The sequence below is a fragment of the Chanos chanos genome, chromosome 2, assembly GCF_902362185.1.
Source record: "Chanos chanos chromosome 2, fChaCha1.1, whole genome shotgun sequence".
Lineage (NCBI taxonomy): Eukaryota > Metazoa > Chordata > Actinopteri > Gonorynchiformes > Chanidae > Chanos > Chanos chanos.
Window position 1 is genome coordinate 15,043,772 of NC_044496.1, and position 13,005 is coordinate 15,056,776.

Below are 13,005 nucleotides of genomic sequence, written 5' to 3' on the forward strand. Positions count from 1 at the left end.
TGCTGAGTACAAAACATCTTACATTGCTGAACATGAAAAAGAACTTATTCATCAACTCCAGTCTTAGAAAAGCCCACAACAAAGATTTTATTGAAAAGTCATTCTGTAACAGGTATTTCTCAAGTAGGTTTCTTCCATTTGGACATGATCACAATGCAGAGAATTGCTTGTCCGATCAAATGTGACACCCATCAGATTTTATAACTTATAATGCTACGCTCAGTGACTAGGGAGATCCCTCTGTATGTCTCTATAAAGACAGTCTATGGTCACCACATCCATTTTGGTCCTATTGGTCTACAAGTCCTAAAACACCATCATAGACCATACATACAATAACGAACAGGTATGGCAGAGAATATAACCGTGTACCCACAGCAAAAACGTACATATCTGTAATTATTTTATTTACGTCCAGCAATGGTTTTCAAAACCTTTCAGTAAGATAATTAAAAACAAGCCCTGGCATCAGTCTATTGAAATATTTGACAATCACAAACAGTTCTCTTTTGTGTGAGGCAGTGAGTAAAATATTCAGAGCAGAATTTGCTTTCAGTTATCTCACACAATAACAATAAAATCGGCCACATGCGCACTGAGCACCAAAAAAGCTGGCAGTATCAGTGGTTGACAGGGCAAGTCTCTTGGTTTGATTATCATTGGGCTGGAGTTTAAATGATTTCTATGTGTTTACTGCTCCAGTTTTATTCCATGCTCTGTGTTTATTATGAAAACTGTATGGGTGAGATATGTGCACTCTGGCATGGAAATGGTAATGGATGGTCATCTCTGTCTCTTCTCATTAAGACAAACATTTGAACCTGGAGAGCAATGCATGCCAGACACTTACGATGCACCAGGTCCAAGTCTGTCCTGAAACTACAGTGTCATTTTTACACTATATTTCTTTGTTAAACAGTTTGATATGACTGTGCCAAGTGAGTTTGTCTCCATTCATTTAGTTCTGCTTGTCTATGAATCCATGTCCTGTGGTTGTTCCCAATACATGTGCTATCCCTGGATTGAGAGTAACAGAGCGTACTAACATAGACGACACTGTTTATTTTACATTCTAGTCAGCGCAAAAGAAAAAAAGACAAACACTCACCAAAACTGATCATCCTTTCTTATGAAAGTGTTTACACGCACCCAGAATGGAAATCTTATCCGGTCATAATGTACACCTCTCTTTTTCTTGCTCCTAAGAGTATTCCAACTGAGAGAGAGAGAGAGAGAGAGAGAGAGAGAGAGGAGAAGCGTGTTTCTGTATTCAGGGTGAAAAGGTGTACTGTTCAACAACCTCTCCTTCTCAGTCTCCCCCTTCTCTCTCCCTCTCTCTCTCCCTCTCTCTCTATCTCTCTCTCTCCCCCTCTCTCTCTCTCTCTCTCTCTCTCTCTCTCTGTCTCTTTCTTAGAGTAGCATTGCAAGCTGTCAGTGGGTGAGACTGGGCATTTGTAAGTAGTACCCTCCCTCCCTCCGTCCCCTACAATCCACTGAACATAAACCCAGTTTCACACCGCAGGTCACCAAATCACAGCCTTCTTCCTGTACTGCTGTTTGGAGAAAGAGAGAGAGAGTTTGACTTTCCCTTGGATTCAGTGCCCTCACACTTACTCTGTGTTTCATAATTCTGCAGTTTGATTCTGGGCCGGAGAGTTCAGTCTATATGTTCCTTCAAACTTGTTTAAGGATATAAACAAAGACATATCGCTTGAAACGATTCAGATTTCATAGAGGTGTTCACTCTCAACTAAGACAGCCTGAAAACTTCAGATTATTTTAGATTGCAATCAGATAGTGATGTGTTTGTCTAGCTTTGTTGACTCTTATCCACGGCATCACTTGACTGAATATGAAACCAGTTTGCATCTAACACAATTCTGTTCACTTGTATGCAATCTCAATTGCACAATTCATGGTCTGTTACATCAAGCTCTATTCCAGTCCTCCCTCACTTTCTATTTATTCGACTGTGTGTATGAACAGCCTCATTGTCTCCCTGAGCGTGTGTGTGTGTGTGTGTGTGTGTGTGTGCGTGTGTGTGTGTGTGTGTTTATGTTAGCCAGAGTGGATACAGGTTTGGACTCTGGGTCTAGATTAAAGGAACTTCAGGAGGATTTTTCCCCTGATTAACCCCAGAACTGTGAGTGCCGAGAACCTCTAAGTGAAGACACACATATGCATTCACACACACACACACACACACACACACACACACACACACACATTCACTCATGCTCACTCTGGCCCTGAATGCAGTCTGTGTGCAGAACAGCACGCTTATGAATCATTGGGCAGACAGGAATCCCTAAACAAACACACACTCCACAGAGGTAGGATTCAGCCCACTGTATACACATACAGCCACACACACACACACACACACACACACACACACACACACACACACACACACATACACAAACATGCTGTCTAACCTTTTAAATTAGACACTCTCACCATGTATTAATGTTAATGTGTAAGGCAAATAGACAGCACCACTGTTCTACCCAAGTCAGAAGCTCAATATGTGCTTTTGTACTGACGCTCCACACTCTACTTCTATTGTTCAAATACTCTCCTCCACTCTCTGAACTGACAAGATTGCTCCTCTCCCCAACCAAGACTCACTATTCCAACCCTGAAAGAAGCCCTTTGATTACACAACAGCAAGTGAAACTGAATGCATCTGGTGAAAATCAAAATCTTTATTAAGAACCAAGAGTAGGAGTTACATTTTATATTATTTTTCTCAAATGGTAGTTATCTAATATACTTGGCTATCATGATGTTTGCAGAAGAGTGTAACAGTAATAAAAAGTAGAAGTAAATAACACCATTTGTGTGTATGTGTGTGTGTGAGAGAGAGGGGGAGAGAGAGAGGGAGAGAGAGAGAGTGTGTGTGTATATCTTTTTGCTTTTTAACTAATAATGAACCATTTCAGTTGAGGTACATACTCATTCTCTATGATTTTTGCACAACATAGTGAAATATATACATGTAATACCCTCTGCTGGTAGAAAACTGACACAGATGAATGAACAACGACACAGGCTCAGACTTCCTCCATTCACGCCCTCTAGTGGAATCACATAGTGCAGTTTTACAGGGAATCAGATCCCTTAAACTGTGGGAAACCACCACCAACAAGCGAAACAAGAGGAAGTTAGTGAGTTAGCACTAAGTGTATACTTATATGTTTACTTAGCTTTTGGAAAACATCAAACAGACAAAGGTCCCCCCGCCCCCCTCTGTGTTTTACTCCAAGTGTATCTGTACTTACTCATGTTTTTCCTCTTCGAAAATAGATGTCGTATTTGTGCTTATCTATCCTCTGTTGTTCACCAAAGCAAGAATGAGTGAATGGCAAACTACATGATATATTAGGATGTGGATCTAATGAAACCAATCAGCTGAAGATTTATTGCTATACTTTCTTTGTTTGTATTATATGTAATAAGAGCAGTATCATTTTGACACATCACATAATTCTGAATTAATATATTTCTGTATTGCATGTCTCAGTAATCACACTTAAGTTATACCTTACAGAAATATATTGCTTTAAGACTCCCTGTCCTAAATCCTAAATGGAAAGGAGGTTAAAGGAGGTGTGGGTGTCTATGAGGGGGAGGGAGAGAGAGAGAAGGGGACAGAGATCAACAGGAAGATGCTACTCCACTCTGTTGGTGCCTGTAAGAGAACATGATCCAAGCAGACAAAATACAAGAGAGGCTGTGAAGCTTTGTGTGGGAGAGGAAATCAGCCCCACCTTAGACACAGAAAGAGACAGGGAGGAAGAGAGAGAGAGAGAGGGAAAGAGAGAGAGAGAGAGAGAGAGAGAGAGAGCCCAGTATGTTAGCCAAGAGGAAGACATCGCACTCTGCCTGCCCTCCGTCAGGAGGAACTCCTCCCTCTGTCTCCTTCTGTTCTCTATGCCGTCCCACTTCCACCTCCACGTTCAGCATGGAGTATTTTTAAACACTCTCTCTCTCTCTCTCCCTCGCTCAGGAGATTTAACCCTACGACACAATTCCCTGCTCTGTCTGTTCCAAGAAATGGGAAGGACTATTCGAACTCTTTCCATTTCCATATTTACTCCAAGTCATCCTCTGTTGATTTCATAGGGGTGCTATTTGAAAATAGGCCCTAAGTGAAGTAATGCACAGAAAATTGTTAGTCCTTGACAATTCTCTTCATTACCTTCAAAACAGTACACTTAGTTTGCCTCAAAGATAATGATGCCGCAAGGTTTTGTTTGTACATATCTGAAAGCGTTTTAGACAATCTTGGTATCTAGCTTATGTGGGTTATGTGTGCACTGCTTCAGTTGAAATACTGTTGGTGCCTATCTTAAACAATAAGAGGTGAATGTGTGAAATATCCCACTGCTGTGGATATGTGTAAACATGGCTGTCCTGGAACCATCACAGTGAATATTGGCTCCTGCAAGACTGAAATAGACACATTAATACATTACTCTGACTTTAGACGCATTCATAGGAATGACTTCTCCCGTTTGTTTTGAGGCAGTAATCATCAGCAACTCATGGAGTAACACATCCTAGAGCACAATTTATCTGTATTTATCTGCTTGTAAGACAAAAAGGAGGACTCAGTCTTAACTGGGAAAGATGACATCATGTGTGGAGAATGTTCCCATAGGAGAGCCTTACTTCTGGTTCATATTAGCACAAGGGAAGCAAACGGGAAGGTACACAGAATGAGAACAACACGGATGCAGCCTTTTTTTTTTTCCTGTTTCATTTTTAATCTCTTTTTGTGAAAACACATGACAGAGGTTGTTTTGCTAACCTTTCTTTTAAATCCAAACATAAATTTCACGTTCCCTCAAAGTTGGTTTTTAATAGTCAAAAAACCAACACCTGCAAATTCCATGCTGGAGTTAATAGATTTTGCCAAACAAACAAATTTACAAATGGAACAAATGCATGCACTGCACAGTTATCTCCTCATTTCTCTGTCTGGCTTTATTTTCTGTTGTCACATGCATTCAGTTATATTTTTTGACACTTTTGATGCACATAGTAGACAATGCACATAATGGGTCAAATTTCTAAGAATTAAAGAGCTAAAAGATAAATTGTGATTTGAAGCGAGTTGTAAAAAATTAATAAATCATGTCATAAATTTCATGGGTCTTGAAATGTAAACAAAGAACATGACTGGGGCAGATACATTTCATGGAACTGTATAATGAGTCCAGTTGAGAAGGGCTGAGTCCGTTGGCTCATGTTGACAACACAGACCTGCACTCTTATAGTGTTAAACTGCATATCACGTTACCATCCCTCTACTCCAACACATTGGACCAGAGAGAACAGAACACTTTGCAATGAGTCTGTATTTGGCAGTGATATGTCATGTGTGCTCATGGCCTGGGTGGGAAAATCTTTTGTTCCCAGGCTTTTGTCAGATACCGACTACTTTCAGAGGGGGTCACTAAGGGTTTTTGTGCCGTCAGCTCTACAGGTGCTAGCGCCCTTTTATCTGTTTAACTGTAAAACAATGGGCTGAGGTACTGTCCTGCTTAACCCCTGCTCCTCTGGGGACAGCAAACAATGGCAAACCGGGCGGAGTCTTCCAGACCGAGGACAGCACTTAGTGCCGGACACGGGGAAGGGTGGGAAAACGCCTCTCACACAATTCCGCTGAGCATTCTGTCCAAACATGCGGCCGCCGCTGATTGTAGCTCGCAGGGTTTGGGCGTGAGCTACACAAAGAGGCTACTGTCCCACATGTGCCAGAAAACTGTTGAGAAATATGAATAACCACGGATCGAGAGCAGGGCTGCAAGAGGCCAACACACTGTTAGTGTCATTCTAAAAAGGAGGGATGAGAAATTTCAAACGAGTCTCAACCGCTTTCAACTTCCAGGGATTTCAGGCTCTGAAAAATCAGGGGCAGGGTCCTGAAACGTGCAAAGCAAACGCCACGGTCAGCAGCAATGACACGGGAGGGCATGACCTTTCAGTGAATTACATAAGACTTTATATAATTTGGCATTACTGCAGGACATTACATAAGCTTTGATATAATTTGGCATTGTAATGAAGCATTATCCAACATTTGTTTTAGACTGGCAAGATGGTATCATTGTCATACAGTTACATACAAGAATAAATGCAAGTTTAAAATGAAATTCTGTTAAAACTGTTTTGCAACAGTTGTATTGTATATTATGGATAGGATTCACTTCAGTTTAAATTCACAGTTATGGCACATCATAATGTCTGAACTGATCATTTAAAACATTTCCACAAGCTGTGGATCACAAGGATAGCCTCAGACCACTAAATGTTAGCATCCCCATACAAGGTTATTGGTGTGTATCTTTAATGAGGACAGAAGTGTGTTTGACAAGGCACGGGTATCACATCTCACAGGACTGACATCAATCCTCACACAGTGCATCCTGAAAAAGGGCCACCCCTGTGTCTCTCAGAGGACATCTGTCATTTCATGACATTAATCCCTCTCAAACACGACCAAGAAAGGACCCTACAGTTGTGAGAAAAAGTTTGTGGATCCTTTGGAACTATTTCAATTTCTGCATGAATCTCCTAAAAATGCCCTCTGCTTATTACTGCAAGTGATAATAATACATAAAGACAGTCTTTCTATTGCCTTATTGACAACAACCTCAACCAAACACTTTCTGGAACTGCTGATCAGACCTGTCCAGTGGTTAGGAGATAATTTAGCCCATTCCTCTACTTAAAACTGTGTTTCAGATCATGCAACTACATTTCAGCAGGACTGGGGTCAGGACTCCACCATCCTAAAACACGTCATTTCTTCTGTTTCAGCCACTCTGTTGTTGATTAACTCCTGTATTTTGGATCATTGTCATGCTGGATGGCCCGACATTTTTGAGTTTTAGGTCACAGACAGACGCCCTGACATTCTGCTGTAGAATTTCCTGATACAGCTTGGAACTCATCGGTCTCTCAGCGATCGTAAACCGTCCAGTCCCTGAGTCAGCAAAGCGGCCCCACACCATTATAGTCCCTCTGCCACGCTTTACAGCCGGGGGGGTCGGGGCGTTGCGGCTGGAATGGAGTGTTTTGTTTTCTCCTAACACAATGCTGTGTACATTTACCGAAAAGTGAAACTTTTGTTTCATCTGTGCAGGGCACCTGGTTCCAGTAGTGCTGCAGAAGATCCAGGTGGTCTGTCAGCAAACTTGTGACAGGCAGCAGTGTGTTTTTTGGAGAGCAGTGGTTTCCTCTGTGGTAACCTCCCATGAACACAACTCCTGCTCAGTGTTTGTCTTTTGGTAGGCTCATGAACACAGACGTTAACACGTGAGAGATGCCTGCGGATCCTTACCTGTCACTTTGTCACCTGTTTTAGGATTGTACGGTGCTCCTTTACACTGATCTTCATAGGACGGCCACTCCTATAAGGAGCAATGATGTTGAATTTCTTGCAGTTGTCGCTGATGAAGGCCCAAGTCTTTAGAAATTGTTTTGTTACCCTTTCCAGTCATATGTGCCTAAACAACACTCTGTAATCTTTTTTCGATTGGGTCATCATGCACTTCAACAAAATTCTGTTGCGAAGAGTATGTAACCAGAATGATGTGTTCATTTATATGCCAAAGAAGGTAGTCCCACACCTGGACTGTCTGGGACACCTGACTCATTGAATCGGATGCCTGACTCCAATTACCCTCTTTTCAAGATGCCATTATCCTAGAGGTTCACGTACTTTTTCCATCAGCGACCTTGATTGTTTAAAATGTTGATTCAATAAAGATACAGCAATGTAATATTTTGTGTTAAAAGTTTGTTAAATGAGATTGTCTTTACTTATTAGTATCACTTTTCTCACAACTGCACATATATACTGCACATATATCTGTAGTCATTTTTATGTAGGGATCTGCAATTTAATGCAACAGTGTTAAAAGGGCACTACAAGCGAGAGTTGAAAAAAAAAAATAGAACACAACGGAAAGCCCACTGCAACTGAATGTTTGTTTGACAGAGGCGAGTGTACTATAGGTAATTTCCACTCTGTTTTCCAGAGTCATTAGTGATGCGGCCTTTCTGGAGGTAACATGGCAGCCCTATGTCATCTGATCACTTCTGCTTCTTAATAATGAGCATTGTGTTCTCTGACTGTCTGCTCTAGTGTCTTTTTACCTCCCTGTGAGTGATATGTGCTGGCTTATGGTGACAGGGACTCCACTGAAGCGTATTATCCTGCAGTTGTCCTTACTGTATCAAAGATAAATTGGAAATTCTGAATTGTAACTACTAATTGAAATAGATGGAAAAAGTGTGTAACAGACACTGAAGTTCTAAACAGCTAACTGTATCTCAAACAGCTCAAATATTTAACTTTTGGGTATTGTGCATAATGTAACTTGAAAGACGTCACTGAAAACACTGCCAAAACTTTCCATTTGTCAGAAATTGAATAACGTTATTCAGTTTTTGGAAGTATTTGAATGTAACTGATTCTAAATAACAGCACTCTGTTGACGTGGATAGGGAGTCTGTCTTTTCCCAGTTGTGAGTTTACAAAGACAACACTGTCATGAAATATTGTCATGACCCCTTCCAAAAGACAGAGCACTACATCACACTAGGGACAGGGGGACCAGCAGCATCGAAAAGACTTCCCTCCTTTGGCAGGAAATGGGCGAAACCTTCGTTGAAATTATTACTCTGACATTTTGTGTTGTGAAGGAAATGTCTCCTGATAGCAAAGGCTGTTGGTTTCCTGTTGAGCACTAACAGTAATGGCTTTACCACAGAGGAACTGTGAAGACTGTGAATTATTCCTGGTTACTGTGTAGCTACTAATGAGCAGCAGTTAAAGCAGGTGAAGCTTAAAGAGCCCATGAACGTTTAACACGTTTGCCTTTTAACCTTAAACCTACACAAAAAACAGCTTTGTGTTCCTTTTTTTTTTTTTTTTTTTCCTTTTCTTTATGTAGAACTTTACTGAAACACCCCAGAATGTGGAGGATCCTATAAAAACAGACTTTCATATTTGCTATGAAGAATTTAGAGTGACATCATAAATAAAAGGGTGATAGTCATATATACTGTACAGACAAAATTATACTGACATCATTTTCAGTTTCTAAGACTATGACTGCACTGAGGGCAATATAAAGGAAAAATCTCCGGCTAACAGGATGCTATTCCATGTGTGGGACTGTAACACTTGGACTTTTGACATCAAAAGCAACAGGAGCAGGAGGCTCATTGAGCCCTCTGATAACAAATGGGATTACGTCAGGCTCCGGTCTAGCTAGGCTGCGTGTTTGAAGGATCTTGAAAGGCACTCCCAGGGATCTCCACCCTACAGATCCTCCAGTGCTGGGAAATCTGAAACTTTGCTATATAAAATAGTCGCACATATCTACTACAGTAAATAAAACAATCAGCCAGGAGCTGGACAAAATTATGATCCCTCATACTTCAACTCATCATGAAAATGCAAAACCTTGCACGGGATCTACTTGCTGAGACTCATTTAAAACTAATGGATTTAGAACTTTTTCAGAGTTTATAAATCAGCCAAATGTACCCTGTCCTTATCATTTAGAAACTGATTAACAGTATCAAGTTAATCTTTTAAATGAAGATAACATTCCACAGTACAGGAAATTATATTTCTCACAACCAAGATGAAAGATATAACATGACAGTCTTTGGGTAAAGGTCCAGTGTAAACACGTAGTCTAAATTTCGAATAAAGAATGTCACACTAGGAGAAACGAAAGGTTTGTATCCAACTTTGAATCAAAGTTAAGGTCGTTTTTTACATTAAGTGGGCAAATGTTCATGATTGGTTCAGAAAAGAGAGTTTGGAGCACATAATACTTTGTAACACCCTCTGACTCTAGATTTTATTCCTGTTTATATACACCCAGTAATTCTGCTCCATATACTTGGGCATAAACTCTCTCCATAATTCAAATAAGAATAAGAATAAGAAAATAAAAAAAAGTTTTACTGATGCTAATGTGATGTATAGCTCTGAGATACCGTTTAAATTGGAGCAATATGCACATTGTTTCTTTTTAAAGAAACCTTAAACTTCGACAATATTACATTTTCGATATATAATAAAATAGCCTTCACAACGACAAGTCAGACTTCAAAAATAATGCTCTGCTTATACAATATTTCAATCATTAATTAACAAATGTCTAATACATTTGGCAGAAACCTTATACTGACTAAAACTTTTTTTTTTTTGATGGCCAAGTAAGTCCAGTAAATAAGGCGTACTGTAAATAAACTTGCTATTGAGCGATATTTACGACTTTGCAGTAAATATTTGTTTTTACATCTTTCAAAATGCAAAGCATAATGTTTGAAAAAGACGGAGAAGTCTGTCAGTGAACAATATGAGAAACGACATTTTAATAAGTTGAAATAAATACTCCAGTACATGCATGACCAATAACAAACAAAAATAGAAAAAATATTACAATACTATTGTAAGTCTGGTAAATAGTGTAAAACCTATGACACACACTCACAGCAGCTTTTACCCATTAAAATTCACACATGGAAAATAAGCCAGGACACTCTCCCCATTCTTACACTACATGTAATCAGTCACACAAGTGAAGCTACATCCATTATTAGGTCTGCTGTTTTCAGACGGCTAAAAACTGAGGTAAACTTTTCAGGTTTAAATTGTTTTAGGGCATTTACACTGTTGTTTTGACAAAGATGGAGCCAACAATGAGTGAGTGAGGCTAATAAGTGAGCGGCCTGTCAGTTTTGGGGGAGGTTTTTTATCACATCCAGCGCGAGAAAAACCTGTTTATACCACGTCAGATCTAAAAAAAAAAAAAAAAAAAAAGTTAGAGCTAACCTCGACGGGAAGATTTAGACACCATCTACATTCACTCTACTGGTCAAATAAAAGAGACAGGCCTGATCAGTCTCTCTTTGGTATCTCAAATAAAGGGCACGTAATTCATATGTCCGTCACGAGTTTTTAATTCACAGAATGGGAGTTGACTGGCGGCAGAGTTCTGGGAGAGGATCTTTCCCTTAGTGCCTGAGACAGCAGTGTGCATCCGTCTGAGACGGCGCAGGCCGAGTTCCGAAGCCTCTCCCTGTAGTCTGCCATCTTGGTGCTGCTCTCGGGATGTTGAGAGATATCCCTGAGGCCCTGCGTCAGGAGCACACAAGCCGAAACCACACTCATCGCTCCTCCCAGCACCGCCGTCTGCACAGCTTTCCCCTCGGGGGTGATGGTGGCCGCCTTGCCCAAAAACTGTGGCTCAGTGGCAAAGCCCACCAGGGCATGCACGGACTGGACGAGGGGTCCGCTGAAAAGAACGCAGCGGTTTCGAGTTAACTCGCTGGGGGAGGTTTTCACCTCCCTCACGCACGCCAGGAGAGCTGTAGCACTGGTGCTCATGCACTTCACACTGGCTTTGAACTGTTCCTTAGCAAACTTGTCCTTGGATTTCTCACTGGCCAGTGAGGAGGCATCCGTGAGGATGGTGAGGTTCTTTCGGATGTTCTGGGACACTTCCAGGAGGATCTGCGGGGTCAGGTCGCCAAGGGCCGTCAGCCGGAGAACGCTGCAGGCCTGCTCCACCTCGTGCCGGCAACGCGTCACTTTGTAGCGGTCCACTAGACCTGGCACTGCCGGTTGCGAGCCTGGGGTCTCCACGGCTGCCAGGTAAGCCGCATGGGCGGAGCATTCCGTGAGAGAAACTACAAGGTCGCCCATCTCCACCAGCCGGTCTCCGACTTCCAGAAACTTGCCCATGTTGAGCTGGCTTTGAATGTCGTGGGTGAGTATGGACAATGCCTTAGTCCTGGCGATTACAGTGTCCCGACACTTTTCAAACGTCTCAGCCACCGGCAGGCCCTCTGAGTTAACCACGGGCCTGGTCTCACTGGACAGCAGGAGCAAGTCTGCTACCAACTGCATTTTGCTCTTGCATGTGTCACAGATGGATGAAAGTCTTTTTCTTTGCTGCAAACTGCCACTCTGTATGTTGGTAGGAACCTCACTTTCTGACTTCCCTGATCCACTACTAGCCATAATAGGGTGGTTAAGCTACAGTTCTGGATTTTCTTTCTTTTTGTATAAAATATAGATTAAACCAGACATTCCATAGTGAAAAATGTAACTTATAACATATTCTTCAGTAAGAGTAATTTCCAAAAAAAACAAACAAACAAAAACCTTCTTTGAGAAATTTTTGACTGGCCAAAAAGTCTTCTTTTACTGTCCTTCAGAAAATAGAATGCTGAATCAAAACAAACAAGCAAAATTATCCAACCATACCAAAGGCACTGGTGAAAAATCAGGGCTTGGCATTCTTGTACGATTGTAGACATGAGTGCTTACAAGCACCTTCTATAAAGAGTGCTTGGGGAGGATAAAATTAAAAATCCCTTCAGATATATTTTAAATTGCTCAGTGTTACACTATTCTAATCTAACGTATGCGTAATTCACAATGGCAGGTTAACTAATCATTTCTACCTTGTCCCAGGAATTTGCCAAACAAGTATTTTCACAGGTTGTTTCCATCTACATCGGTCCAATAATACACAAGTGAAAAGAACATCCGGCTGTATCACTGCATTTAGCTGTATTACTATCTTAAATTGTGTCAAACAGGTTTGCATTTAAAAGCCTTGCTTGCGTCGTGCTTTCAGGATATAAATACACTGGAATACTGGATGAGCTGTACCCACTACGTTTGACCGCCCTGTTACAACTGCAAAGCAGTGACATGCCTGTTGTGGTACAAGCGCCCCTAGAGGAGTTTCGAATAGCCTCGCCGGGAACGTAATGCCGATTGAGCACCATAATTCCATACGACTTCCAAAATAAAAGACTCCAAAAGAGCAACAGGCCGTACACATCCAACCTCCTTAACTTTCGACCTTTTCTTTTTCGTACACAATCCCGTGATATAAACGAGTTCTTTTTGCAGACTCAGTTCCTTCTGCATATCTATTGTCCAGACGCCCT

The 13,005-nt window shown here is 41.2% G+C and overlaps 1 protein-coding gene across 1 annotated transcript; it reads right to left on the reverse strand.

The window, feature by feature from the left end:
* Nucleotides 1–10,938: 10,938 nt before the first annotated feature.
* On the reverse strand, nucleotides 10,939–12,227 carry tlnrd1 (talin rod domain containing 1). Its single transcript, XM_030766444.1, has one exon. The coding sequence runs from the start codon at nucleotides 12,062–12,064 to the stop codon at nucleotides 11,000–11,002; it is 1,065 nt and encodes a 354-aa protein (XP_030622304.1). The 5' UTR covers nucleotides 12,065–12,227; the 3' UTR covers nucleotides 10,939–10,999.
* Between the last annotated feature and the right edge of the window lie 778 nt (nucleotides 12,228–13,005).